This window comes from Ictidomys tridecemlineatus, chromosome 15, assembly GCF_052094955.1.
Source record: "Ictidomys tridecemlineatus isolate mIctTri1 chromosome 15, mIctTri1.hap1, whole genome shotgun sequence".
Lineage (NCBI taxonomy): Eukaryota > Metazoa > Chordata > Mammalia > Rodentia > Sciuridae > Ictidomys > Ictidomys tridecemlineatus.
In genome coordinates, this window is record NC_135491.1 from 55,090,398 (window position 1) to 55,118,343 (window position 27,946).

General features: G+C 45.7%; 1 protein-coding gene and 1 long non-coding RNA gene across 2 annotated transcripts in view; one reads left to right on the forward strand and one right to left on the reverse strand.

Annotated features, from left to right (window-relative positions):
• The window catches only part of Pkd1l3 (polycystin 1 like 3, transient receptor potential channel interacting), an 80,500-nt gene extending 55,333 nt beyond the window's left edge, over positions 1-25,167 (reverse strand). The window contains exons 1-9 of the mRNA XM_021721755.3: positions 24,867-25,167; positions 23,109-23,273; positions 22,478-22,663; positions 18,767-18,877; positions 16,118-16,265; positions 8,719-8,948; positions 6,370-6,774; positions 3,748-3,825; positions 1,185-1,234 (exon numbers count right to left, since the gene is read on the reverse strand). Coding sequence (XP_021577430.2) covers positions 1,185-1,234; positions 3,748-3,825; positions 6,370-6,774; positions 8,719-8,948; positions 16,118-16,265; positions 18,767-18,877; positions 22,478-22,663; positions 23,109-23,273; positions 24,867-25,167 — 1,674 coding nt within the window. The remainder of the gene's footprint in view (positions 1-1,184; positions 1,235-3,747; positions 3,826-6,369; positions 6,775-8,718; positions 8,949-16,117; positions 16,266-18,766; positions 18,878-22,477; positions 22,664-23,108; positions 23,274-24,866) is intronic.
• Positions 995-26,584, forward strand: LOC120887878 (uncharacterized). Its single transcript, XR_005731241.2, has 6 exons — positions 995-7,157; positions 7,647-7,740; positions 14,741-14,887; positions 21,560-21,640; positions 23,529-23,701; positions 24,195-26,584. It is a non-coding gene; the product is annotated as an uncharacterized LOC120887878 (long non-coding RNA).
• Positions 26,585-27,946: the final 1,362 nt, after the last annotated feature.

Sequence of the window (27,946 nt, forward strand, 5' to 3'; positions counted from 1 at the left end):
GAGGGAGAGAGGGTGGGCTGGGCAATAATGGGGAGAATGTGGGTTCTAGGAAAAGGGCTTGACAGGTACTCAGAATGTTCTGGGAGCAAATTCTGATCGAACCTGTTGAACAGCTCAGGTGGTAGGGCCTCTTGTTCAAGCCTACAGATCTTAGCCTGGAATAGTATGAGATTACAGTAGAACTCAATCTTTAGTGGGTTCCCACAGCCTGAGAATAAAATCCAAATTTCTTACCTTAGCACCTTGCCTTCTGGCCTTCTGGCCTCTGTCCACCTCTGTCCACTTCTCCATGCCTTCTGGCCTCTGTCCACCTCTGTAATCCTAGTCCTTCTCCCACACCAGGCTCTAGCCACACTGGCTTCAGGCCATTTCCAGCTTCAGGGCCTTCTCATCCCACCCACTCAGCAAGCTCTTACTCTGTTTCCCAGCATGCTTCATATTTTCACATCACCCCTTGGAGGCTCATCTGACCACATTTGCTAGACTACTCTGATATTTGTATCTCTGCACCCTGCTGGTTATTTGTAGACACTTAACACAATTCTTAATTTCTTAATTCTTCTATTTTGTTTGTCTCACTCAGTGAGCTTCATGAAGGCAGGGACCACCTCTGTTTATTCACCGTTACCTTCCCAGACACTAACACAAACCTTGAACATTGTGGGTACACGATAGGTCTTTGTTATTGAATTATGCACACACGAACAATATTAATAGCAAGGAGTTGAATACTCAATCTTGTCATAACAACTAAAGAATGTGGACTTGTTTTCTAACATAAACTAAAGCTATAAATTTTCCTCTAAGTACTGCTTTAGCTGTACCGCACAAATTTGATTAGGTTTTATTGTCATTATCACTTAGTTAGAGATATTTTCTGATTTCCTTTGTTGTTATATCTTTGGTCCAGTAATTTTTTATAGAAGAGTTGTATTTAATTTCTAAGATGTCTAAGAGATATCTATATATCCTAGTTAGCTTATTATTGATTTACAACATAGTTCTGTTGTGGTTAGAAAACATGGTTTGTTTGACTACAATCCTTTTGGGGCTTCTTTCAAATGGAAGAGGACTTTGGGATTCCCATGCTTTGGCTATTGGTACCAACAAACCCAAACTCAAAACTAACAGAGTGCTTGAATATCTTTTTCTTGTGAAGTTAAGTGTTTATAAAAGATACTCACATTCTTTCCTTTAACATTCATTCCAGTTCGTTCTTGAAGATTGGATGAGGCTGTAAGCACAATGGGAATGAGCATTAAGCTTTCATAGAAAACCTCATATAAGATTCAAAAGGCAGAATCAGTCAGGCATGGTAGCACATGCCTGTGGTCTCAGCTTCTTGGGAGTCTAAAACAGGATCACAAGAGCCTAGGAGTTCAAGACCAACCAACCTGGGCAACACAGCAAGACTTCCCTACCCCCAACCCCCACTGCAAAAACAGCAGTCAGAGAATCATGCTGAAGATGCTGGGTCAGGATGAGGAGCCCTGGTCTATAGCACATGATAATTTCTATAGCATAAATATTCCCACCAGAGTAGATCTCAAGCTACCAACCCAACATTACTGAATGTAGAGTAAGAAGAAAGGAGTGCAATCGGATCTGACAAGCTAGTGGGGGTGGCCACAGCACCCCGTGGTGTGTTTTCATCTCTCCCTATGGGCTTCTTATAGCTATGAGGACCTGGGCAGCTTAGTTATTATTCCTGAGTCTTAGTTTTTTCATCTATAAACAAGATTTCAGGAGCACTCAATACTATGCTGTTTACATTACGCTTCCTAACTCTCTATAAAGAATACTACTGTGCCGTGTTAAAAAAAAATGGAAAATGGATATTCATCTGATATGCTCTGAAGGCATTGAAATGTGAATGGGATTAATGTGTAACTGAGTGTGGTGATTGATAGGAACACAGGGTTATTCTATACGGATCGCTTGATTCTAGTGACTTGGGTATTTTAAGAACTGGATACTCTGGCTGTTTAAAAATTCTCTTCCAGTAAATTCTCATTCACACAGCTATAACTTTGAAGGTCTATAAAATTACATGAAGCAAAGCTAAGATGCCAAAGAGACCTTCGTTACCCTTAAGAAGGAAGATGGTCTAACAACCCTGGATGAAGAGATCAAGAGAAAGAGTTGCTGCCTCTGCTCCTGCCATGAATTAGTTGAGTGACTTCTGCAAAGCCAATTAGCCTCTCTGAGCCTCAGAGTCATGCATAGGAAATGAGGGCTGTGGACAGTACAGGGTGTTTTCCTCCTGTACAGGCAACCACGCCCCCTTCTTTAGGAAAGAGCCCATCCCTTCCCTATTCTTTGTGCCTATGCTCACGATATGCCCACACCGAGTACCAGTCAGTTCCCTGTGGTCTCAGCCAGGTCCAGGAAGGAACCTGAACTGAGCTTGGTCCAGCAAGAGACAGGCTGGGACTTCCGCTGTAAATCTCAACAAGGAATGTTCTTTCTCCTCTGGGGACTGGGATCAAAGCCGGGGCCCATCTTGCGGGCTGGGGAAGAGAGAATCAGATGACGCCAACACAGAACCAAGAGGTGGAGAGGGCAGGTTTCCCAGGACATTGTGTAAATGATGTCTATCCCCTGTAGTCTTCATTTTATGAACTGATAAAATTTCCTTTCAGCTTGGTCCAGTTTTAACTTCTTTCCTGTCCCTTGCCACTTGGAGTCCTTGGCAAAAGCATTTGAGATGAACTTTAAGCTCTGTGATGGCTACTACTGACTGGCCAGTCAACAGCTTTTACCCCACCCTTCCTCTTGGCAGCCAGATTTCACCTTCCCCTGTAAGCACCTCGAAATTCTGCATCCCCGCTTTTCCAGCCTCCTTTACAGCTGAGCGCATCATTCTACCCTGATCAGCAGTGTCTGAGGGAAGATGACTGGGTGCTAGAGAGAAAGGACACAGAAAGCAACATCCTTCTGCTGCTTCTGGGTGATGCTGAATTGACATACAATGTCTGGAAGAGCAGCAGCCTCCTTGATTCCATCAGAGACAAGAGTAAGAACAGAGTCAAAGCCTGAGGATGGCAGATCAGAAAGATAGACTGAGCCTGGGTCCTTGCTGGCATCACTGGGCCATTGAATCAACCCTCTTCCTTTCTAATCTCTTATACGAGACGAGAAAGCTCCGAATGTTAAGTGACTTGAGTTGGACTTTCTGTTGCTTACAGCCAGAAACACCATAACCAATACCAATTCAGAATTCCATGCCAGTGGTTCAATGTTTTACTGTACAATTGTCCCTCAATATCCCCAGGGGATTGTTTCTAGGATCCCTTCAGATACCACAATCCAAGAATGCTCACATATAAAATGGTGTTGTATTTTTGCATATAACATACACATATCATCTCCTATACTTTCTGTTTCTCAGTGCTGGAGAGCAAACCCAGGGCCTTGCACATTCTAAGTAAGTGCTCTACCACTGAGCTACTCCTCTGGCACATCTCATATCCTTCAAATCATCTCTAGATTACTTGTAATACCTAAAATAATGTGAATGCTATGTTAATTAATAGTTATTATACTTTATTGTTTAGGGAATAATGACAAGAAAAACATCTGTACATGTTCAGCACAGACACAAGTTCTTTCTGATTTTTTGATCATTACCTCTTTAGAGAATTTTGAATGTCTGCAGTACAAGACATGTATTCAGAGCCCTGTTTGAAGGGCCCCTCACTAGATCCCAAGCAATAAGTTTTGTACACCCTTGAGGAAACACCTTGCCTGTGATAGTGACGCTTCCTATCTCCAAGCTCAAGTTTGAGAAGGCATTCCTCAGGTGCACGGTGACCAGAAAGGTGCCTGCAAGGCAAAGGGCAAAGGGCACAGTGTTAGGGGCATTGCCGTGTACTGTCCAACTTGTACTGAGATGACTCTCCCTGCCCGTGCTTTTCAGTCCATTCAGAAGGTGGCACCTGAATCTTTCACCTCTGAGCATTTAATAAGCATCTGCTATATGCTGGGCACAGGGCAAGGCTCTGTGGACCCAGGAGATGAAGGAGTATGGTCCCTGTCCTCAAGGGCCTATGGTCTGGTAGATCCATAGGCAGGAGTGCCAAACCATGGCGGGAATTGGTAGAGGGGCATTGTGGGCATGGGAGAGAAAGAAACGGTTCGTGGGATGGAGCCAGGGCTGGAGCTTAACTTCCTTCCCACCCAGGGAAGGACATGACAACGTAACAAGGACTTAGACTTCTCACTTTTGCCTGCAAACGTTTAGATCATGGCTGAAAGCAGGATTATAGACTTGGCATCTCTGCCTCTATTTCACGTCCATCCTCTTTGTTCCCAGTCAGCTTGGATCCCAGGAACAGGGAATGACCTCATAAACATGTTGTGATGAGTCCAAGCTACCCGGCAGGCCACAGCCTCTTTCTTATCAGAGACCCCACCTGACTGATCCTTAGGTGGTGGGGTCAGACCACACCTGAGCAAGGCCACCTGGCTGGCAGCTGTGGAGAGCCTCCAGGGGCAATCCCCAGCCCTGGCCCCTATGCCCTTCCTGTTGGGCCCTGGAAGGCAGGGCTAAGGGCGCGGGTTCCCCTTCCCGGGGTGGCTACACTGATTAAAGTTCTCTCCTGCCGTTCACCTGTTACCTTCTCTGGTTTTTGCAGGGAGTGGCTGACCTGATTTGTGGGACCCCTCAAGTCAGCCCTCAGGCCTAGGACTTAAAGGACAGAATTGTAAAGAGAGTCAAGAGAGTGGAAAGGGAAGAGAGGTGTGGAAGATTTATTTGGAGAGGACTGCTAATACCTGGAAACCCATCTCCTCCCACTATGGGGAAGGGCCGAGGGGGAGAGGTTCCCCAGCAGAGAGGGGTCTTCAGGAAGACCCCTTGAAACATGTGGTGTGTGTTCTCTGAGGTTGGGAACCCAATGGCGGGTTTCTTACTCCTGCCCCTGAACCTGCTGGAGGGGTGGCCGTGGAGGGAGAGGGAAGAGGGAAGGGAGGGCTGCATTGGGTCTGGGAATACCCACAGTTGGCTGGCAGGGGGTAATAGTGGGTAAGAACTCTCTGTGGGCAGATGTGGGCCATAGGGGAGGGTGGTGTTGCGGACGGTGGAGAGAATGAGGAGACTAGCAGAGAGTGGGGAGAGAGGCAGCCTCTGGGCAGATGTGGCCAGCTGAAAGGGAGGCTCACTCTGTCTGTCCTGGGAGCTGTAAACTGTGGGGCCCAGCAGGGGGCCCCAGGAGCCCATAGAAGCTCTCACCAAAGGCAGTTTCAAACATCTTCAGGGCCCTGAGAACAGAAGAGCAAGTGTTCCTGCCTGATCCCCTTCCCCACCCTCCCTCAGCCCCTCTATCCCTGGAGTGGTCCAAATCTGTTGGCCTTGGCACGGAAAGAGTCTGTTAATCATCTGAGAGTGAGCAAACAAGTGGCAGGGTCACGCAGAGATGATGTCAATCAGTAAGGGATAAACCTCCCCCACTGAGCAGCTTTAAGGGAGCAGAGGGGATAAAACCCAGTGGGCATGTGGATCGTGGCCTCTACGGTGTGTGTCTTTTCCAGTTCCAGTGAACTCTGGGTTCTTCCTGTCCTGCACTGGACACTGGGTGCCTGGCCAACACCTAGTGGTTTCTTATTGAACCTGTCATTCCTGCTGCTGTCTCTTTTGCCAGCACCCGCCCCTGTGGCCTGCTCTCTCACACACCTCTGAGGTCCCCAAAAGCTGCCGGCAGAGTCCTGGTGGGCTGGAGACCCCACTGCCTTCCTGCCTGCTGATATCACCTTAGTCACACTGCCTTCCAGTCCAGCAGCTCCCTCCTGAGTCAATGCAAATGTGTGCTGTGACCTCTTCCTCATTTGGTGCCAGCCAGTCTACCTCATGCGTCATCTTATGCTTACTGCCTTCCAGTTCTAACCCCTCTCTCCCCAGGGCATGGATTGCAGCTCCTAGGACTATTCTGTCCTTGACAGATGTTGGAAGAAATCTGAATATATACTACTCTTTTCCAGTGGTCCTAAAAGAGGGTAATTTTGTCTTTCAGGGGACATCTGCCAATGTCTAGGAACATTTTTGGCTGTCATAACTTGGAGGACTGCTATTACTTGCATCTAGAGTAGAAGCCAAGGATGCTGCTAGATATCCTACAGTGCACGGGACCACCCCTGACTGTGACAAGGAATTGCTCAGTGCCAAATGTCAGGAGTGCCAAAGTTGAGAAACCCCGCAGCTATAAACTGTTGAAGGGCACATAACGTGTCTCATCCTCACTGGGTGATCCAGGCAGGACCACCCATGAGCCATGCTTGTATCTAGGACACACTGAAACCTGGCTGGCAGAACCCTGGGCTCCAAGTCAGAAAGCGAAGAGAAGGGAAGTTGGATGGGTTGCCACCAAGTACCTTCAACAGGAACTGCCACGTGGTAAATCCCAGATGGCTCCCCCAAATCCTCTTCCGTTTGGGAGAAGTTTCCATTGAGTCCCACCACCTCAAAAGTCAGCTCCTCAGGGGTGCCGTGAGCCACTGAGACATTGATCAGTAGGTCCTGACCCAGTTCTAAAAGGTCCGAAGCCCAGGAGGCCTGCAGTCCTGACAGCAGCTCCACAAAGTGGACAGTGATGTTCCCAGAGAGTGCCGAGGCGGTGCTGTTGCTGCCGGCTTGGATCTGCAGGTGGTGGACCCCGGGGCCCATCAGTTCCTGAGCATCCATGTCCAGGGTCAGATTATAGGGTAGTGAGCCCGTCTGGGTGGCAGACTCAGCCAGAGTTATGTTGCCGGAAAGCACAGTGTAAGTCACTCTTGTTCCTAGTTGGGGTAAGAAGAATTTAAAAACATTGGTAACAACCATGCAGCCGCTTGTACTTTGATAGTTCATACTCAAGGTTTGATGTCTGATTCTAGGTGTAGGTATGCATACAGAAAGAGATATAAAGAAATATGTAAGGACATTACCCACTTCCCAATGTTAACAGTGACTATTTCTGAACATTGGGTTACTGGGTGATTTTTTTTGGGGGGGGGCTCTAATTTATTTCTACTATGCACATGTTACCTTTTTTTTTTTTTTGTACTAGGGGTTAAACCCAGGAGTATTCTACCACTGAGGTACATCCCCAGCCCTTTTTATACATTGTTTTGAGACAGGGAGGATCCTCCCACCTTGGCCTCCCAAGTAGCTGGGGTCACAGGTATGTACCGCCATATGTTACCCTTGAACTTAGAAGTGTGTTACAAAACTGTTAGAACATTTTATTGATAGGGATATCCTTAGGGAAGAAGCTGAAAAGGCAGCATCTCTGAGAGGTGGGGTGGACTGTTTTTTATGCATGAGAATGGGTCTCAAGTCTTATTTCAGTGGTAGCAAGTGGAGGCTTTTCTTCCTCCTCCACCATGACTGCCTGAAGCCCACCAACAGGAAAACTCAGCCTCTTTACCTTGGGTGGGTGCTCCCTTACAGTTTGCAGATAGGAATCCTTACTGGGTGCTAAATATCATGAGAATCTTAAAATCTCATTTATACCAAAAAATTAGAATTCCTTCCAAGCTAGTATATTTCTAATTCAGATGATAATGAAGAAGGAGGAGGAGAAATTATTGGTACCAAATTATATTTATATAATAAATAGATAAAAGTTTGTTTTAGGCTTCCCCAGGTTCACAATATCATCCTTCTTCAGCCAGCAAACAATCAAGAGCAGAAGGGAGCACCATGAGCACCGTCCAAGCCTTTTACCCCTCCACTAAGGTACTGCTGGAGCAGGGCTCTCGGTGGTAAGTAGTCACGTCCCCATTTCCACAGCTCTGTGCTGCGTCACTGACATCAACAGGCTTGGTACAGATCTCACACTGGACCTGCACCTCATCAAAAGATGCTGCCCTGGATAAGGATGGGTCTTAGCCAGGAAGTCTCTACAAGAGAAAGGGTGATGTTTAAAATAACTACTGAAACAGTGTGAGCACCAGCCAATAGAATAGATGGTCTGAGGCATCAGAATGGACACTGTAGCCAATCAGAATGAATTCTGTAACAAATCAGAATGGATGCCATGACCAATCAGAATGACACTGTGACCAATCAGAAATGCTACTATGACCAATCAAAATAGATGCCATGAATCTAATCTGAATCAAAACGGACACCTTGGCCAATAAAAAAATAGACATGATGACCAATCAGAATGACGTCTGCAACCAGTTGGAAACAGCATTGGGTGGACCATCACTGTAACAGCTGGTGTGGTGGTGCCAGTGTGTACAGCTGAATGTTAGTCATGACTGCAGCAAGATGACCATGCCCTGCTGACTGATGCTGGCTATACTGAGATAGGGTCAGCCTAGCTAGAGTTCTCCCAGTCCCACCTCATCCCATTCAAATTCCCCCAACAGGAAGAGGCATGGAAGTTGTTCTTGTGATGCGTCTATGGGCAGGCAAAGAAGGGCTTGGGAAGGCTGGGAACTCTGGTTGACTCACTAGCCTTGTGACTCTGGGCACATTTTTTAACCTTTCTGTGCCACCATTTCTTCATCTATAAAATGGAGATAATACTAGTATGCACTTAGTAGGCTAGCATAAGAAAAGCACCTAGAACAGTGCATGGCACATATAGATGCTAAATAAATGAATAAATGGTAGCTTAATTCAAAGTAATCACTGTTGTTGTTTATCAAAGCCTGGTAGTTACCTAGACAGACTCAGAGGAAATCGAGGACCCTCAGCTCACCTTGACCGCCCCAGTGTTGCAGACTCACCTCCATCAAGCTCCACCTGAATCCACAGAGGCTCCCCAAAGACAGCCCGGCAGAGAGAGCTGGCTCCTGATCTGAATCGGCCGGCACACCCAGTGACACTGAGCTTCTCCATCTTATCTCGCACTGTTACTTGTTTCTGAGCTGTCACATGCCACTCGCTGGTTGTGCACTCCGCAAATACAGTGAATTCCCCAGGAGATGTAAACTGGTGGATCACAGTGCTGGACAAACTGCCGCCACAGTCAGAAATGTTATTAGCATTGGGGATGCGTGGGCGCGCGCGCGCGCGCACACGCGCACACACACACACACACACACACACACACACACACACACACACTCACTCCTGACTCACATCTCCAGGCTCTGCAAAGAGAAAAGATGAAGGGCAATGCCCAGCTCTCAGTGTTAGGGAAGGTTACCCTGAGACCTCCAGGAACAGGGAACAGTGGTGGAAACGGCACTCGTCGGGGAGGCGAGTCTCAGGTGCAAGTCCCTTTCCTGTCATTTCTTCCCCTCTCTGCCTCATCTTCCTTCTTGTTTCATCTGTGAAACACAGTGCTCCAGACTACCTCTCTCAGCCTTATTTTCCCCATTTGTAAAATGGCATCAGATTCTAAACATTCCAGAGTTGCAGGCATGTTTGGCTTCTTATTTTCAAGGTGCTAATTAAAAAACTTTTTCCATGGCCCACAAAGATCCACAGACCTCTCCTTCCTCACTGCAACCCTCATCTCCTGCCTCTTTCCCCTTGTCTAACTATACTGGTCACCCAGACCACTGTCCATTTTCTGGACCACGCCCCCTTTCTGCTTCAAGACTGCCAAGTGTGTGGTTCCTCACTGGGAAGTCTCTTGTCCCCTCTCCTTGTTCGTTCTCAGATGGCTCCTTGGGTCCTCCACTTAAACCTCACTTCCTAAGGGAAGCCTCCTTAAACCAAGGACTAAGACTCCTTTTATGGTCACTGTAGCTTCTTTGCTTCTCCTGGGAGGGCACACATGTCTTTTGTGCTTGCCGGCTCTGTGTTATCCTCTGCCAGTGGGCTCAGTGAGGACAGTTCCAGGATCTGCCACGCCCCCCATCAGATAACAGAATCCACAGAGGCTCAAGTCTCTTTATGAAATGGCACAGCATTTGCCTATAACCTATATACGCCATCCTGTATACTTTAAAGCATCTCCAGATCACTTAAAATATTAATATAATGTAATATTATATAGTTATTGTACTTTAATTTTGTTTTATAAATATGTTTATATTTTATTTTTTAAATTTTTATTAGTTTTTTTTTCCCAAATATTTTCTATTTGGTTGGTTGAATCTGCAGATACAGATCCATGAATCTGGTGGGCTAACTGGACCTGGGGCCTCCACATACTATCTAGAACATGGTTAGTGCTCAAGAAATATGCAGCAAGTGAACATATTTGTGAAAAAGCTTAGAAAGGTAATCCCTTTCCCAGGGTTGGTCAAGATGGGAGTAAGCCCATTACAGCCTGTCTCTTGCACTGATTTAAACTACAAGGCTTGGCAGAAGACAAAAACTACCCAAGGACTTTTAAAAAGTAAAACAACAGTGAGCAGATTGGGAAGAAAGTCAAAATGTGAAGAATGACCCATAAAGATGGTATAAAGATGGTAGTTTCCTGTTTTGTTTTGCTTTTTTTTTTTTTTCCTCTCTTGGCTTTGATCCAAGGGTAGCCTAAATCATGAAATGTATAGGGGATGAAGAAAGAGCAAAAACCCCAGGAGAAATGTAAGTCTGAGAATATAGGGGAAGTCTCCAGTTTTGCTTTGTTTTGTTTCTTGTTTGCCTCTCTTAGATTAACCCAAGACTGTCCCCTCTCTAGGAGCTGCATTAACAGCATAGGGTAATGCAAACATCTAAATCATCAATAGAAAGCCCATCTTTCATGGGGTCAGGGATCTCATGAAAATCAAAGGGAAATCAGTAGACAAAAGGGACCAACAACAGGTGGGAGGTGGGGAGGGAGAGGGAAAGTGCTGGGGAGTGATAGTGGCCAAATTATATTGTTACATTGTGTGCATCTACTAATATATAACAACAAATCCCATCATCATCTACAACTATAAATGCACCAATTTAAAAAATGTGGGAAGCCAGGCATAGTGGCACATGCCTATAATCACAGTGGTTTGGGAGGATAAGACAAGAGGATTGCAAGTTCAAAGCCAGGCGAGGTGCTGAGCAACTCACTGAGACTCTGTCTCTAAATAAAAACAAAATAGGGCTGGGGATATGGCTCAGTGGTCAAGTGCACCCAAGTTCAATGCCCAGTACCGAAAAAAAAGAAAAAAAGCCCATCTTTCTGCCCAGAGGAAATACAAATGTAGTAGAGAGATCCAGAGAGAATTCCCTAATTCTGTGATTGAACCAGCAAAAAACACAAGCTCACCTCCAAACTGCACATGTGCAGAAACAGACCCCAAAGAAATAGCACAGGCTTTGTGAACTAAACTACAACAAAACCATGACCCTGGGAGTTGCATGCACAGGACAGACTCAAACATCCCTGAAAACTAGACTGACATTGAAACTATTTCAGAGCAGGCAACTCAGACATGTGCTGGGACCTATCTGGGTCAGTTGCCTGTTAAAACAAATAAATGTTAAAAATAAACTTCCGGAAGATTTCAGCAAGACCCAGAATTTCAGAACATATTACTGAAAACGTTCAGAATGCAATCCAAAATTACTTGATACATGAAGAACCAAGAAAATGTGACCAAACTTCAGGGAAAAATGAAATCAAAAGTCAGTCTTGAGATGTTGGAATTACCAGACGAGGACTTTAAGTCATGTTATAAGCGTGCTCTGTGAGGTAAAAGTAAACCATCCTGAAATGAGTGGAAAGGCATGCATTTTCAGCAGAGAAACAGAAAATACAAAAAAGAACCAGATGGAAATTTTAGAACTGAAAATATACAATATATGAAATAAGAAATTCACCTGATGAGTTCAATAGCAGAATAGAGATGAAAGAGAGAAATGTCAGTGAACTTGAAGATAGACCAAGAGAAGTCCAATCTGAAGAACAGAGAGAAAACATTAAATGAACAGAGTGGGATAGGTATGGTGGTACATGACTGTAACCCCAGCAACTCAGGAAGCTGAGGGAGGATAGCATGTTTGAGGCCAGCAGAGACAACTTAGCGAGATCCTGTCTTAAAATTTAAAAATATCTGGAAATGTGGCTCAGTGGTAGAGCACACCTGGGTTAAATTCACAGTACCCCAAAACAGAGTGTTGGCAACCTATGCAACAATATCAAAAGATCTAACCTGTGTGTTATTGGAGCCCGAGAGAGAGGAAATAGGATTTATGTAGAAAAATATATTTGAAGAAATAATATGGAAACCTCTCAAACGTGACAAAAGACATATTTACAGATTTAAGAGGCTCAATGAACCCCAAACAGGGAAATAAAATAAGCCACACCCATGTCTATAATAATCAAACTGCTGAAGTTGAGATAAGGGGAAATGTCTTGAAAGTAGCCAGGAAAAAAAAAAAAAAGATGATATGTTACATACTAAAAAAAAAAAAAAAAAAAAGTTTTGAATGACCCTAGATTTCTCAATACAAACTGTGGATGTCAGAAGACACTGAAACATGTCTAATCAGCTGAAAAGGATAGAGTTGTCAACACAGATCTCTAGATCCAGAAAAAATATCTTCTAGGAATTAAGGCAAAATAAAGACATTCTCGGGCAAACTAAGAGAACTTGTTTCTAGCTAGTCTCCTCTGAAAGAAATGCTACTGGAAGCTCTTCCCAGCTGAAGGAGATAACAGAAGGACATGTGGAACTTCAGGAATGAAGGAAGAGCACAAGATATGGTAATATGTGGTTGGATGTATAGACTGTTTTTCCCATCTTAAATTCTTTCATATGGCTGTTGAAGCGAGTTTTCAGTGTACCTGGATGTCATATGCATGACAAGTACAGCATGCAGGAGTGTGGGTCCTATGGGATAAAGAGGGAGCCTGGTAAGGCTTTAACACTTTACCTAATTGCATAAAATGTTAACTCTATGTAGATCATGAAAGATTCGGTATGTATATTGTAAACCTTGTATTAGCCACTGAGAGAGTAATGCAAAGAAATATAGCCAAAAGTTAAAGTTAAAATGGAATGCCAAAATCATTCAAATCATCCAAAAGAAGACAGGAAAGGGGAGCAGAAGAAATAAAAACAGGGGGCAAACAGAAAACAAATTTTAAAATGATGGACCTCAATCTAGCTACAGCAGCAATTACATTAATTGTAAGTGGTTTAAATACACCAATGCTTGTGCCTCATTGGCTCTTAAGAAACCAAGACCTAACCATGTGCTACCCACAAGAAGTCCACTTTAAACATAACCACATGGCCTAATTGAAATAAAGGAATGAAAGATAAATCAGCAAGCACTGAGTTGGAGAATATCAGACAATGTAGATTTCAGAACAGGAAAACAGGAACCCTCCGTGGAAATGTGAAGGGTGTATGTATCAGTGATCTATCTGGAAGAAGCCATTTATTCCTTTCTCTGAACTCTGATATCAGCCGAAGTTGCCCAGGACTAAAAGGCAGAGAAATGAACCTTTCCTAATTTCTCCCTCAGCAATCTCACCAGAGGGAGAAGAGTGCAAAGTGGTTTTAGAAACTGCTGCCAGCCAAGGGAGATGTGCTCAGAACACAGAGAGGGAGACAGCGAGGGAGAGGGAGAGGGGGAGGGAAAGGGAGAGAGGGGGAGGAGGGAGAGGGAGAGGGAGAGGGAAAGGGAGGGAGACAGAGAGAGAGAAGAACTTAAAAATTCATAGTGTGATTCTATATGATGCTAAGACCCAGCATTTCCTTTCTTGGATATAAATATGTACAAAAAGGTGGGCTAAAATGTTGGTAGCCGTACAATTTGTAATAGCCAAAAATGAAACACCATCCAAATGTTTCACCAACACTAGAATTCAAAAAGCTGAAGGATATTTACACTGTAGAATGTTATGTAGCAATGATAAGAAGAAATCAGAATTATATGTGATATGAACAAATCCAAAAATGTAATGTTGAGCAGAAGTCAAATACAGTATATTCTCTATAATTCCATTTACTTAAGCTTCAAATGCAGCTTACACTCACCTGTGAGGTTAGGGAATTAGGGCAGTGGTTATCCTTGAGGCTGGACGGGGACTGAGAGGGATGTTGGGAAGGCTGGTCACCTGCCTTTCCCAGTCCGGTAGCTGGTTACATGTGTGTGTTCATTATGTATCAAGGGATTAAGCCTTACATTTTTATTCACTTTTCTGTACGTTGTACTTCGAAAGAAAGGTTAAAAAATAGCTCAAGATGCTTGTGGCTCAGTGTTTGCACTCATGGCTAATATTTACCTTTAATAAGATGTAATTTTCTTTGAAGCAAAGCTCACATTTCTGGCCTTTATTCCTAGTATCTAGCTGTATAGAATGCCATAGTCTGTGTCACTTTGTTATGACACTGAGAAGTGGCCCACCATGTTGGTAGATGAAGCCCTCTGACCAAGCCGGGCAGTGGAATAGAGCAGAAAGAGTGGGGAACCGGGATCACATCTCCTAGGGAATCCACTGGTTACCTGCAGGACCTAAGATCCTAATATTTAACCTAATATCTCAACTAAGCTCCTGGAGCCTTGATTCTCTGGTCCACACAATGGAGATAGAACCGGCCTTGACAGGGTTATTATTAGGTTTAAATGATGTAATATCTGAGGAAGCATCTGGTATATAATAAACCCAAATACTGTAGTTTTTGTTTAACGGGATACCATTGTGTACTACTTGGCCTATGAAATAAACGTATTATTCACTTTCATGTAATATTGATATAATTATAAGAATTAAGGAATCAACTCTGCCAGTTATTTTCTTCTTTGTGGTCTCATGCTCCTTAAAATTATCCAGTGAGTATAACAACACTAGAAATCATGTTAACAACATAGGCCATATAATTCCTGGCCTAAAATCTCTTCTCTGCTCCTCTGTAGTGGATGCTTCAAGTGTGTTGCCCAAGTTCCTCCAGGCCCCACGGCTGAACCCAACTCCAGGGACCCCTTAGTCATAGGAAGATGCCTCACCCCAGGAAACATCCCCTTCCCAGCACATCTGCTTCCAGGGACTGCTCGATGCCAGGGGTAAGTGTCCCCTCTCTGGCCTCAACTCAAGAGGCCCCTAAGAGCCACCCCACTCGGGTCTCCATGGCATTGGTGGGACGTCGGTGGAGGCTGCTTCCAGTTCCCCTTCTCCTCTGCTCCTCTTGGCACCCCTCCCATGTTCCAGTTCAGTCTTTTTCCTGGCTCTCAATCTGCGCACCTTCCTCTGCTCTCCTTAGACCGGCTGGCACAAAGCCCTCTGGACAGGGGCCCTGGTGAGTTTTCTGGCATCTCTGGTTTTTTCACATCCCCTGAATGCCCAGTAGAATGAGATATTATCAGTCATCGGAGCACGCCACGGCTCTCAGGCCCAGGCTGTCTCCTTCCCTAGACCTGCTGCTCCTGCCTTAGCATTCTGGCCCCTAACCCAAAGGACTTCCACTCCAGAGTCCTTTCTGAGCTTCACCTTCTGTCACCTTCCTCTGTGCCTCCCCAAACAGCCTGTGTACACTAGGTCACTCTAAGGCTTGTGTTGTCTTGTGAATTACGGGTCTCCCACAAGTTCCTCAGCTGTGTGTAAGTGGCAGCTCTGAATGAGGATGAAATAATGGTGTCAACCCCCCAATCTGCCAGTGGGTGGCGCTTGGTTACCCAATACTGAACCTGAACAAACTGCCTTGTGTAAATTTGTCCCCTAAGGCCCATGAGATAATCTCAGAAATGCAGAGAGCTTTTCTTAATAGAGAAACGAAGATCCCACTGTATAAATGAATACAAGGACCAAAGAACCTCAAGCAGGAAGGCGGTCCTAAAGGAGGATTTCTGACTTCCAAGACACCATTTCCACTTGAGGCTGGAGTCTCCCCCTCCACTCACGTATAGATCTGCAGCGGACACGGAGGGTCAGATTTTAAAATCCCTTTTTCTTAGACTAATGAGGAGTTAATCAAAAGTAGGAGTTGGTATAACATGTGAAAGAAAAGCAGAGTGACATCCACACAAAGCATGTGACTTCTGTGTACTTAGAGTCCACGCCCTATTGCAAATTGACTGCTGGCGTTGACAAGAGAGCATCTGAGATATGACCTCAATGTTAGAAGCCAGGTGGGTAGCTTTGAGATCCCACAAACTTTTACATGAAATACCAGCACCCAGCCCAAGAACCATGAGTCACTAAGTTCTTGCGGGGGGGGGGGGGGGCGGGGAGAGTGCTTATTACATGGCAACAACTGACTGACACAATCCAACTCCAGGCTCAGAGAGTCCTCTTACCTGGGAGGGTAGTAGGGATCAAGAGTGTGGCCATCTCCCATGCTGAGTATACAGGACAGATTTCCAATGTAGGGAGAGAGGAGCCATGTCAAGGAGATGGTGACATTGTCAAAGGTGAAACTCCCATTTGTCACCACCAGTCGCAGGCCTGCAGATCCAAACATAAGACACCCAGTGCTCTTGCAAAGCAAAGTTGCACATTTCTGCTTTAAACCTACCCTATTCTACCACCTGACCTTTATTTTTATATGGGACATTTAAAGTTTATTTTTGGTTTTAAAAGTTCTTTAAAATTTTATTTCCATTCAAAGATAGTATGAGTGTGACATGTATAAAGGGCACAGAATGAAAAGCCAGCCTCCCCTGTATTCCTGTCCCTCAGCTCTGGTTCTCTGCCAGAGCAGCCATAGCTACCAGCCCAGGTTCACCTTCCAGAGACAGCTGCACACACAGCACACAGTCCTACTTCATTTACACACATGATGCCTGCTGAATTCACTGTTCAGCACCTTGACTTTTCTTTACTTAGCACACCTGAGATTGCTCTGTAGGACCACAGTTAGAGCTGCCTTGTTCTTTTTAATAGCTGCACAGTGTGTCCTGACTTATAAAGCCAGGATTCTATTGATTGTCCCAATGATTTTATGATGGCTAAAAAGACAAAAGGCAAAACCCCTTTAAGGAACTCTACTTGACTAAGGTGGCAGATGAATCATATAAGCTACTTAGTGCACATTAAATTTTATAAAACCTTGAACTTCAAAACTTGGCACAGAGGATGGGCTGAGGGAAGTGACTTAGCTGTGGCTCCCCATGGCCCTGGGCTAATCCAGGCACTGCAGTCTTTCAGTGCTTGGCACTGTAATGTCAGTGGAAAGGATCTTCTGGAGCTGGTCTGAAAGCCATCAGGGCCTGATTCAGAGTTTTCTGAAGATGCTCAGGATGCAGCTAGGCCCTCTGAATATAGTCAGCAGGGCACCAGATAAAGTCCCTTCCTTCACAAATCAGAAACCGTGAGCAGAACACACTGGTTCACAAGGGAGCAGGATGTTCAAAATCAGGGTAGGGGCAGAAAATCTGGTCCACGTTGTCGTCAGATCCAGCATGCCCTTGTGCTCTAAGTGACACGTTTGTCTAGCGACAGCAATGCTACAGCTGGCAGATCTCCAAGGGGCACCCTTTGTCCACCAGCAAAACCACCAAATGGAAATTGCTGCCAAAACACGTGGCCCTCTCCCCAGAAAACAGAATGGACACATCTTACTTGCTCTTAATTACCCCCAGGCACATTCAGCAAACTCACAACGCTGGTAAAACCTGTCTTTACTGCCACGCTCCCTTTTCTGCACCCTGTCATCTGTGGATCCTCCCTCCTTCTTCTGTCCTAGATGTCCCCTGGCGACCCCAGCATTCCTTGGCTCATCTTTTCCCTTCAGAGCTCTTGTCCCTATTGCTCGTGTCCACAGTAGAAGCTGTTGTTCTATGTGATTTGTCAGATGGTGGCTCAGGGCAGTTTCACAGCCTTAAGGGAAGCTGGTACTTTCCCACCCTGTTTATGGGACGCAACCACTTTAGAGGGCAATGCCTGTTACCTTTAAAATGCACACACACTGTGATCCAGCACTCCCACTGGTAGGGATCTCTCCTCCAAAAATTTTTTTAAAAAATAACTAAGTTGTAGACCACTACGTTTCACATGATATATTTTTATAAAAAATATAGGCAAATACATTCATACATAGCCATGTCTATGCAAACATTTTAAAAAGCAGGAAAGTTTCTATTCTAAATAATTAATAGTGTTTCCTTATGGGGAACAGGATTGTCAAATTGAAGGGAATATTTTTTTTCCTTTTTAATTTATAAAGCTTTAAATTTCTTTAGTTGTAGATGGACACAATATCTTTATTTACTTATTTTTATGTGGTGCTGAGGATTGAACCCAGGGCCTCATGCATGCGATGCAAGTGCTCTACCACTGAGCTACAACCTCAGCCCCTAAAAAGCTTTTATAAATTGTGATATTGTGGATTGATTTTTGTGGCTTTCACAATTTGTATTTTTTTTAAATATTTATTTGTTTTTTAGTTGTAGTTGGACACAATACTTTTATTTATTTATTTTTATGTGGTGCTGAGGGTTGAACCCAGAGCCTTGCACGTGCTAGGTGAGAGCTCTGCTGCTGAGCCACAACCCCAGCCCTCAAGATTTGTACTTTTTAAAGTGAGAGATCCTCTGGTTCCTTCCAAATCAAGCAACCTGAAATTTAATGAAGGGTCCTGGGGTTAATACTTCTTTCTGTTTAACTTCTGCAGTAGGAGCTGCAAATGCTTTACCCTAAGAAGCCAGCTTGGGGGTTGGGGGGGTCAAGCTACAGGGAAGCTGTTTTGGTAAGGAAGCCTCTCAGCACCCACATAGGAACTGCTGTGCTTCCTCCAGGGGGAAGCTGGACATGCTATGGACATAAGAACCATTCCAGGGGCTGGGGATGTGACTCAAGCGGTAACGTGCTCGCCTGGCATGTGTGGGGCGCTGGATTCGATCCTCAGCACCACATAAAAATAAAATAAAGTTTTGTGTCAGCCAAACCTGAAAAATAAATATTAAAAAAAAGAACCATTCCTACACCCAAGCAAGAGGGGGACTCACCTTCCCGGCATTGGTACTGCACCCATAGGTAGCTTCCCTGAGTGGGGCACAGATCTCCAAAGTAGGTCTCATCTGCTGCTACCTGGCATGCCTGCAGCCCCTGGCACTGGCCTGAGAAGCATCCAAGTCCCAGCAGCAACAGGGGTGATGTGCAAGACACAAGGACAGACATCAGCAGAGATTGGTTACTATTCATCCATTCCTTTACCTGCCACCCACCCACCCAACAAACAACCATTGGCATCTGCCAAAGACCAGGCACTGGGTGAGTTAAGGGGACAGGAAGGTAAGATTCCTGACCATTAGCAGCTCAGGTCTGGAGCATTGGTTAAACTTCAGCATGCCTCAGATCCTCCAGAGGGCTTGTGAAGTCATGGAATTCCAAAGCCTACCCTCAGTGATTTGGATTTAGTAGGTCTGGGTGAGACCTAAGATCCTGCTTTTCTAACAAGCTCCCAGGTGATGTCAATACTGCTGGCCTACAGACCACACTTGGAGAACCACTGGCCCACCAGCACCTAGACAGATGGTCTAAAGTAGAAGCCTACAGCCTGGGAGTCAACAAGAGGGGGCAAGGTTAGGAATCCTGTGTCTATCGGGGATCCATATGCCTGCAAAAGGGAAGAGCATGGAAACCCCTCACCAGGATCATCTGACACCTCTCCCTCCTGCCCATGTATTAGAAGCCTGCAAAGCAGCCTGAGAGAGAGGGTCAGGCAGGCCCTGTGGCCCGAGAATATCCTTGGGCTCTGAATGACTGTGCCTGTACATCCTGGTTCTCCTTTGCCACTCAAAAACCTATGCTTGCTCTAGACTTTAAACTTCGAAGTACCTATGTGTTTGCTTAGCCAGGGAAGGGAAAACCCCCACTGGATTGCCACATGCCCCCTTGGGCCTGAATTCCTCCCCTGTACTCTCTGTTTCCTGTACCTGGTTTTTACCCAGGCGTCCATCACTCCCCAGCCTACATCTCCCGTGCTACTGTCTCTGGAGAGGGTCAGGCTCCTCCTAAACCAAAGTGAGGTCTTGATCCCTGATATGGGCTAAATTGTGTTCCCCAGAAAGATATATTGAAGTCCTAACCTTTGGAACTTGTGAATGGGACCTTATTTGGAAATAGGGTCTTTACAGATGTCATTAAGTTAAGATGAGGTCATCAGGGTGAGCTCTTAATCCGATACTGGTGTCCTTGCAGGATGAGGGAAATTTGGGCAACAAGACACACAGGGAGAAAACACCATGTGGAAATGGAAGCAGAGATTGGAACAATGTATCCAAAACCCAAGAGTGGCAAGGAGTGCCCTCTATAGCTCTCAGAGGGAGCACAGCCCTGCTGGCACCTTCGTTTTGGACTTTCTGCCTCCAGAACTTGTGAGAGGATAGATTTCTGTTGTTCAAAGTCCCGCAGTATGCAGGACTCCATTTTGGCAGCCTTGGGACACTCATCAGCTCTTTCTCTCCACATCCTTGCTGCTGCTCCCCACTCTCTTGGCCTCCTTCTCTGCATACCCACCCACCCCCCACCTCCAGACCCAGAAGGCCCAAGCCATGGTCATCCTGGTTTCCCATCAGTGGCCACCCCCATGTGTCTCTAGAATCCACACTTTTCTCCCCATGGGCCCCAGGACCACTTGCCTCTATCACCTGGGCCTCTCCATCTTCCAGCCCCCACCTGAACTCACAGCCACCTGAGGGTGTCTCTAAAACAAACTCCATGTCCCTCTTCTGCTCAGATCCTCCAGTGCTTGCCAGTGTCACTGGGATCGAGTCCAGGGTCCTTGGGCAGGTCCCCTTCTCACCTATGCTGGAACTGGCTGCACACTTTGCAGTCCCTGCACCACTGAGCCCTCTGCCTGCAGGGCTTGGCACACGCCCTCCCATTCCCCAAGCCCCCACCCGTGCTTTTCCTGGTCACCTCCTGCCTCATCACCAATAGAAAGTTGGCTGGTCATTGGACCCTTAGCCCCAAGGTACCTGCTCACCCTTGCCCCATGACCCAAGCTTGCCTAACCCTGCTCCATATTGCAGGGGCCCACATTTCTCAAAGTCCCTGGTCCACTGGTTCCCAGGTAAGCCTGGCCACGTAGGCCATGGTGGAAGAGAGCTTGTTCATTTCCAACCGCTACTAGAACATATTACTATAAACTTAGCAGCTTAAAACAACATGGATTTATTATTTCACAGTTTGGGGGTGAGAAGTTTGACTGGGCTGGGCTGGGCTCTACTTCGGGTATTACAGAGCTGAAATCAGCAGGGCCACTCTCCTTTTTGAAGACTCTGGGAAGAGTCAGATTCTGACATTATTTTTGTTGGCAGAATTCAGCTCCCAGATCCTGGAGGTTTCTCTTGCATGTGGCCGTGCACTTCCGAAGCCAGAAGCAGCACATCAGTTCTGTCTCACTGCTGGACTCTGACTTCTCCTCCCACTCTCTCTTCTGCTTCTAGCTAGAGAAAGCTCTCTGCTTTTAAGGGCTTACATGTTCAGATTATGCCCAACTGGATAATCCCGGATAATCTCCCTTGCCTAACACCAGTTGACTAGCAATTTAGTCACATCTGCAGAGCCCCTGTGCTCTGTCAGTTAACACACTCACAGGCATGGTGTCTCCCCGGGCCATAGGTCCAGGGATCAGGGTAATGTGACAACCCTTGTTTGGCTTCTCAGAAATTCCATGACTCAGGAACCAATTCCTTGCATTAAATTCCCTCTGTAGAAAGACACAGGGTAACTTTGTGGGGTTTTTTTTTCCTTCCTTCTTTCCTATTTGTCTTTCTTTCTTTTCTTTTTTCAAGACGGGGTCTCACTATGTTCAAGACAGGTTGGCCTCAAACTTCCAGAGTCCTCCTTAGCCTCCCAAGTAGCTGAGACTACAGGTATGTGCCACTGCATCCGGCTCAAAACATTTGTAAGAATTGGTTCTTTGAGTTGTGTGGGGTGTGTGTGTAGTGTGTGTGTGTGTGTGCGTGTGTGTGTGTGTGTTACTAGGGACCAACCCCAGAGACTTAGATATGTGACACATGTGTTCTAGCGCTAATCTACAACCCTAGCTCCCTAGTGTGATTTCTGATGCAACCCGGTTAGAGACACCCCTCAATCTGAGTTAGGAACTGCATGTGTACTGGACTGCAGAGTAGCACTATGCATGAGCAAATCTGTAGTGCCTTTTGCTCCCTTCTGATGTAGCACTTATCACACTATAGTTAATCACCAACACCAACACATATGTCTCCGCCTGGACTTTGAGCTCTTTAGAAAACAGATTGATTCATCCCTGTATCCACAGAGCCCAGGATAGTGCATAGCACAATATTGGTTCTCAATAACTGTTTATTGGCCAAATGAATGGGCAAGTGACTAGGGCAGGTAGATATAGATGGATTTTGGGGGCCCTCAGGATCTCCTCTAGTGGGGTACAGGGCTCTCCTCTAGAGTGTTCCCTGGATGTAGCTGCCATGTCTCCAAAACTTGCAGGAGAGCCTTTGAGAGGACCTCCCTGTCTGTCCCGGTGTGCCTTGGTGAAGGGATCTCATGCATCAGCCTGTCCAGCTGAGGCCTTTCCTCCTTGGGGCCACAGTCAGGATTGCTGAAACAACGAGGAGAGTTGCAGAAAACCAGGAAGTGGGTCCAGCATAGCCTCTACCCATACCTGCTCCAAGGATAATGAGGGCCATGCTATAGACCCAGGAGGTGGGAGGAGCCTGGGGCCCTACCTGCCACCTCGTCCTTGACGCTGACCCAGCTGCAATCCTTCTCCTGATCCGAAGGAGGCAGGTCTTCTTGGGTACAATAATGGGGGGTCTGGCGCCCATAGAAGGCATCCTGGATCTGGATGACCTCTCCTGAGCCGCAGTGCATGGTGGCATTGAGGCCACCACAGGCCAGGCTCTGACCAACCCCTGTGGCAAAGGGAAGGTGATGCTTTAGGGGGTTCACAGTGAGATGGAGAGCAGCTGGACAGGGCTGTGTGGTGCCAGGACAGGGGAGAAAGCAGGGAGCTGCAGAGAGGAAGCAAGACACAGAGATGCAGAGCACCCGGGATAGGGGGCATGGGAGACGAAAGGAGAAAGCCCTGGACAAACAGAGGCGGGATCAGAAAAAGACTAATAAGCTCTTAAACGGGGGACAGGGAGATGGAGTGACGGCACCAAAGAGAAAGGGGGACGGGAACACCACAGAAGTACAGGGAGAGACCGAGAAGGAGAACAGGGAGAGAGGAGAGGGGAGACCAAGAGAAGCCAGAGGCCAAGAAGGAAGGGAAGCTGAAGAAGAGGGAGGGGCAAAGCTGCACGGAGCGGCCAGGCAGAGGCCAGGAGGAGGGAGCCCCAGACAGGGCCAGCTCACCAAACTCGCAGACAAAGGCCAAGGCCTGGGTGCAGTCATCAGAGGCAGCCCACTGGGAGGAAGGGCCTCTCCCGATGTAGCCACAGGTGTCAGGGGCAGGTGTGGCCTGCCCTTGCTGCCAGTTGCTGTAGCTCACATTTGAAGTGTCCAACCAGGTCCCGGGCCCTGGGATGGGAACATGGCGGCTAGGATTGGCGAGGACCCCTCTTCTCTACGTGGAGGGCTTGCCCCAGCTCAAGTCCTGGGATGCCATAGATGCTTAGCCAACATAGGTGGGTAAAGGCTCTCGTCCCCATACTAGAAGAGGGGCATAGCCTTGCCATTAGCTTCCAACAATCAGACATAAGAACCGGGACACCAGAGTGCACAGCCCGTAGAGGGTGGTCCAACTCAATTAATGATGCTCCCCTTTCATTTTAGATCATTTCCCATGATCAGAGAGAGAGCCCAGGAGGGTGCCGTGGATGTTCTCAGGTGTTCTATGCACTAGCAGGGTTCTGGTCAGATGCATGTGGCTGAGTTAAGATGCAAGCAGTTTGAATCATTTCAGGACCCCTCAGCACCTTGAAAAGCCTGCTGCAGCCCTTGAAGAGGTAAGGTGTGTGTGTGTGTGTGTGTGTGTGTGTGTGTGTGAGAGAGAGAGAGAGAGAGAGAGAGAGAGAGAGAGAGAGAGAGAGAGACAGAGAGAGAGAGAGAGAGAGAGAGAGAGAGAGAGAGAGAGAGAGAGAGAGAAGAGTCTCAAAGATATCCGTGAGCTCTAAAATATAAGAAAAATTTACTAGTAAGACTTGGAGAGTATAATTATAAAATAAATAAATAAATAAATAAATAAATAAATAAATAAATAAAATCCATGCAACAATTTTTTAAAGCTTCAAGTGCTATAAAGTGGTGCAAAATGCAAATATCTTCCCTCTCCCAACCTACAAAACTGCTCCCACTATTAGGTTTTTTTTGTAAACTGTTCCTAATGAATCTTAAGCACATATCAGTATTTATGAGTGCCTGAAATCCAATTGTGTAAACAGTATCATATTGCTCACAGTGTTCCAGCTCCTCTTTCACAACTAACATTACATCTTGCAGGTTGCTACATATCAACCTAGTAGACCTACATCATTTTCTGAAACTGCTATACAGTATCCCTTAGGGGACCTTAGTAGACCTGGCTCCCTTAGCTGCATGTAAATTATGTTTGAAACAGAAGTTCACAACTGTGCCAGGATGCAGCAGGAGCCCCACACATGAGAGCAGAGATAGTCTCTAAAAGGACCATTAAGATGAGACCATCTAATGTGAACAGCGCTGTGCTGAGCACTTGGCCTGCTTTCATTTCCTAACAACTGGGGAAAAGCATTGAATGCACTTTGAAAATAGCTATCTCATTATTTTGGGAGACTGTTTTCTCATTTGTAAAATGAGGAGAATGACAATTTTCTCATTTTTATCGTATGGATCAGCATGATAATGGCCATGAAGCACTCAGGATAGTGTCCAGCATCATTCTAGCAAGAAACTGAAGAAGTTCTAACTGGCATTAAAATTAGGTACATGCAGAGCTGGGGATGCAGCTCAGGGGTAGAGTGATTGCCAGCATGTGTGAGGCCTTAGGTTCAATCCCCAGCACTGGTGGGGGTAGAAGTGCATGCAAAGAAATGGACATTTCTAGACTGTCAGCTTTGTGGCTGGACTCTGTGCTGGGTCCTGTATGTGAATTATTTTATTTGATTCACATAAAACAACTATCACAGCACCTACCTCCTGTGGTTCCATTGTGCACCGAGGTCCCTGTGAGTCCGATCCACCATTCTCTGTCCTGGGAGATGTGCATCTGAAGAAATCGCTGGGTACCTTCATCACGAATGAAGACCAAATGGCCTCCCTGCCCTTCGCACCAGCTCTGGGCACCACGGAAGGTGTGTCCAAGTGACACAAATTCATAACAAGCATCTCTGAAGGCCACTTGGCTCTTAGAGCAAAAGCTGCCCTCTTCTCGATTAGCAATGATGGCCCTCAGCCTCAGAGCCAGCCCCAGGAGTAGCAAGTGTGCCACACTCATGATGGAACCACTGCTGGAACCGATGGCTGAGCTTGCTCTGGGGCCTTTCATACTCTGGGGGCCTTTACAATCATCTGCCATCCATCATCCCTTCTTTCCTTGCATCGAACAACAACAGCTCTTTTTGTTTAAAAAACAAAGACTCAAGGTGAATGTGTCTTTTTTTTTGCTTCACCCCACTCTTTGTTCATGGCCTGTTTGGAAGCTGGCTGATTCACAGAGATCTTCTGCAGAGAGATCAAGCAGTTCTATCACCTGTCTGCTTGTCATCTGGTCACCTGTTGGCGCTTGATAAAAGCTCCTTACTATTGATTCTACACATTACCTGAGGGCCAGACGTCTCAGGATAAGCCATCAGCATGTGGGTGATATGTGATACAAGAAAACTGGCAGGAAAGTTAAGAGTTATGGGACAGCAAAAAACTACCCAGGGCTCAGTTGCCATCCTGTTGTCCAGAGCAGCAGCTGCGCTCGAGTGATAACGGCCCTCTCCCCTCATGGCTGACGTCCTAGTGGACAACTGGGCCCTTCTGATTCATCTCCTCTTCACTCATTCTCTTTCACTTGCTGGAGAATAAAAATGGCCTACAAAATTTATTTGATTTCATCACGAAAATAAACTATTCAAAACAGACCTGCCCACCCTTACCCACTACCTAAGGCCTTCACTGGGTTTCCAGGGTTCATGGTCAAATTCGAACTTCTTAGCTTTGTATAAAGTCTCTGTATAGCCTGGCCCCTGACAAGATTTCCAAACACACCCCTCTAAATGTGGCTTTCTCTCTCCCTGCAGAGGAAAAGTATAAATTGATATGATAGCGGGCAGTGTGGCAATATTTATCAAGATTTTAAAAGCACAAACTCTATAAGGCAGCAAGTCCACTTCTGGAATTTTACCCACAGATCATTTCATACATTTGTGAAATGTCATGTGTAAGGTTACTCACTACAAAATTTTGTACAGGACAAAAGTTTTTCTGATAGAAAACTGGTTAACAAAGTTTGGCATATCCTATAAACCCTTTCAAAAACAAAACCTCCTTCCTAGACAAATATGGAAGGATCTCCAATAGAATAAAGGAAAGGAACAGGGGGAGGGAGGAGAGTGGGGGTAAATACTGAGGAACTATATCGGCCAAATTGTACTGTGTTCTTGAATGAATATGTGTCAACAAATCCCACCATTGTGTACAACTCTAATGCACCAATTTAAAAAAAAGTGATAAAATTTTGGAAGGTTCTCTAAGATTCTTGTTCATGTTAAAAGCAAAATATGGGGCTGGGGATGTGGCTCAGGCGGTAGCACGCTCGCCTGGCATGCGTGCGGCCCGGGTTCGATCCTCAGCACCACATACAAAAATGCTGTGTCCGCCAAATACAGAAAAATAAATATTAAAGTTCTCTCTCTCTCTCCCTCTTTCTCACTCTCTCTCACTCTTTTTTTTTTAAAAAAGAAAAACTGAAAAATAAATATTAAAATTCTCTCTCCCCTCTCTCTAAAAAAAAAGCAAAATATGGGGGGCTGGGGCTGGGGCTCAGTGGTAGAGCACTTGCCTAGCATGTGTGAGGCACTGGGTTTGATTCTCAGCACCACATATATATACATAAAATAAAGGTCTATCAACAACTAAAAAAAAGTTTAAAACAAAAAGCAAAATATGGAACACTGTATGTGGCCTAATCCCATTATGTATAAAACATGAATATTTGAATGTGAGTGATATATCTCATAAAGAACATACCAGATACTGGCAATAGTGATCATCTAGGAAAGAATTAGGTACCTGGGAGACATAGGAGGGAGGGAAACTTTTGTTTTGTGGACCATCCTTTTCCAACTTTTCTCTTTTGAACATGCAAATGTATTACCTGTTCAAAAATAATATTCTTGTTTTTAAAAAAGAATCTCATGGCCCCGTCATTTTCCACAAGCTCAATATCATAGTTGTTCAAAATTAATTAAATTTGACCAAATTACTAATGTTAGTTTAATGGTGGGAAAAAAAAAAAAAAAAAAAAAAACTCCCAACTGCTAGCACCAGAGTTCCTTTTGAAAACTTTCTCTTTAGAAAATACCAGCATGGGCCCATTTGGGTTGGGATTAGAGACACACCAAGGGAGTGATTGGTAAACCGCTTTATTAACCAAAACCCAGAGCTGGATGAATTGGTCCATGTAAGAAGTAAGTCATTTGAGGAAGAGAAGGGAGTCATGCAGGGTGGTGGGACCCTGGAATTTCCAAAAAACGTGTCAGGTAGACAGTTTCTCGTGGGGCCAGAGACTTTGGAGAACACAGTCTAGTGTCTGATTTTAAGAAGTCACTTTGCTCTGACAGGGCTCTATTTGTCCTTGCTTTCCCTGCCCTGGTCCCTGGTCCCTGGCAACCACCAAACGACTTCCTGTTTCTATGGATGTGCCATATAAATGGAATCGTACAATGTCATGTTTTGTGTCTGTCGTTTCCCTTCTGGCCTTCAAGTTTTATCCCTGCACTAGTGGGCACTTTATTCCTTTTTATGGCTGCATGGAATGGACCACATTTCATTTGTCCATCTTCTATTGGTGGACACTCAGGTTATTTTACTCAGAGAGCTTCCTGCGGGAGAGACAACTTCTCTTTATCTCTGTCCCATGGTTGGCTCATAGTAAGATTCAATGAACATTTGCTTGGCCCCATCTCCCAGCTGGCTGGACTGACCCTAGGCCTCCCTCCTTTCCTGGACACCCCTCCAAGCCCTCTGGAATGGTCTGGCCAGCCAAAAGGGGGATGGGCAGGCGC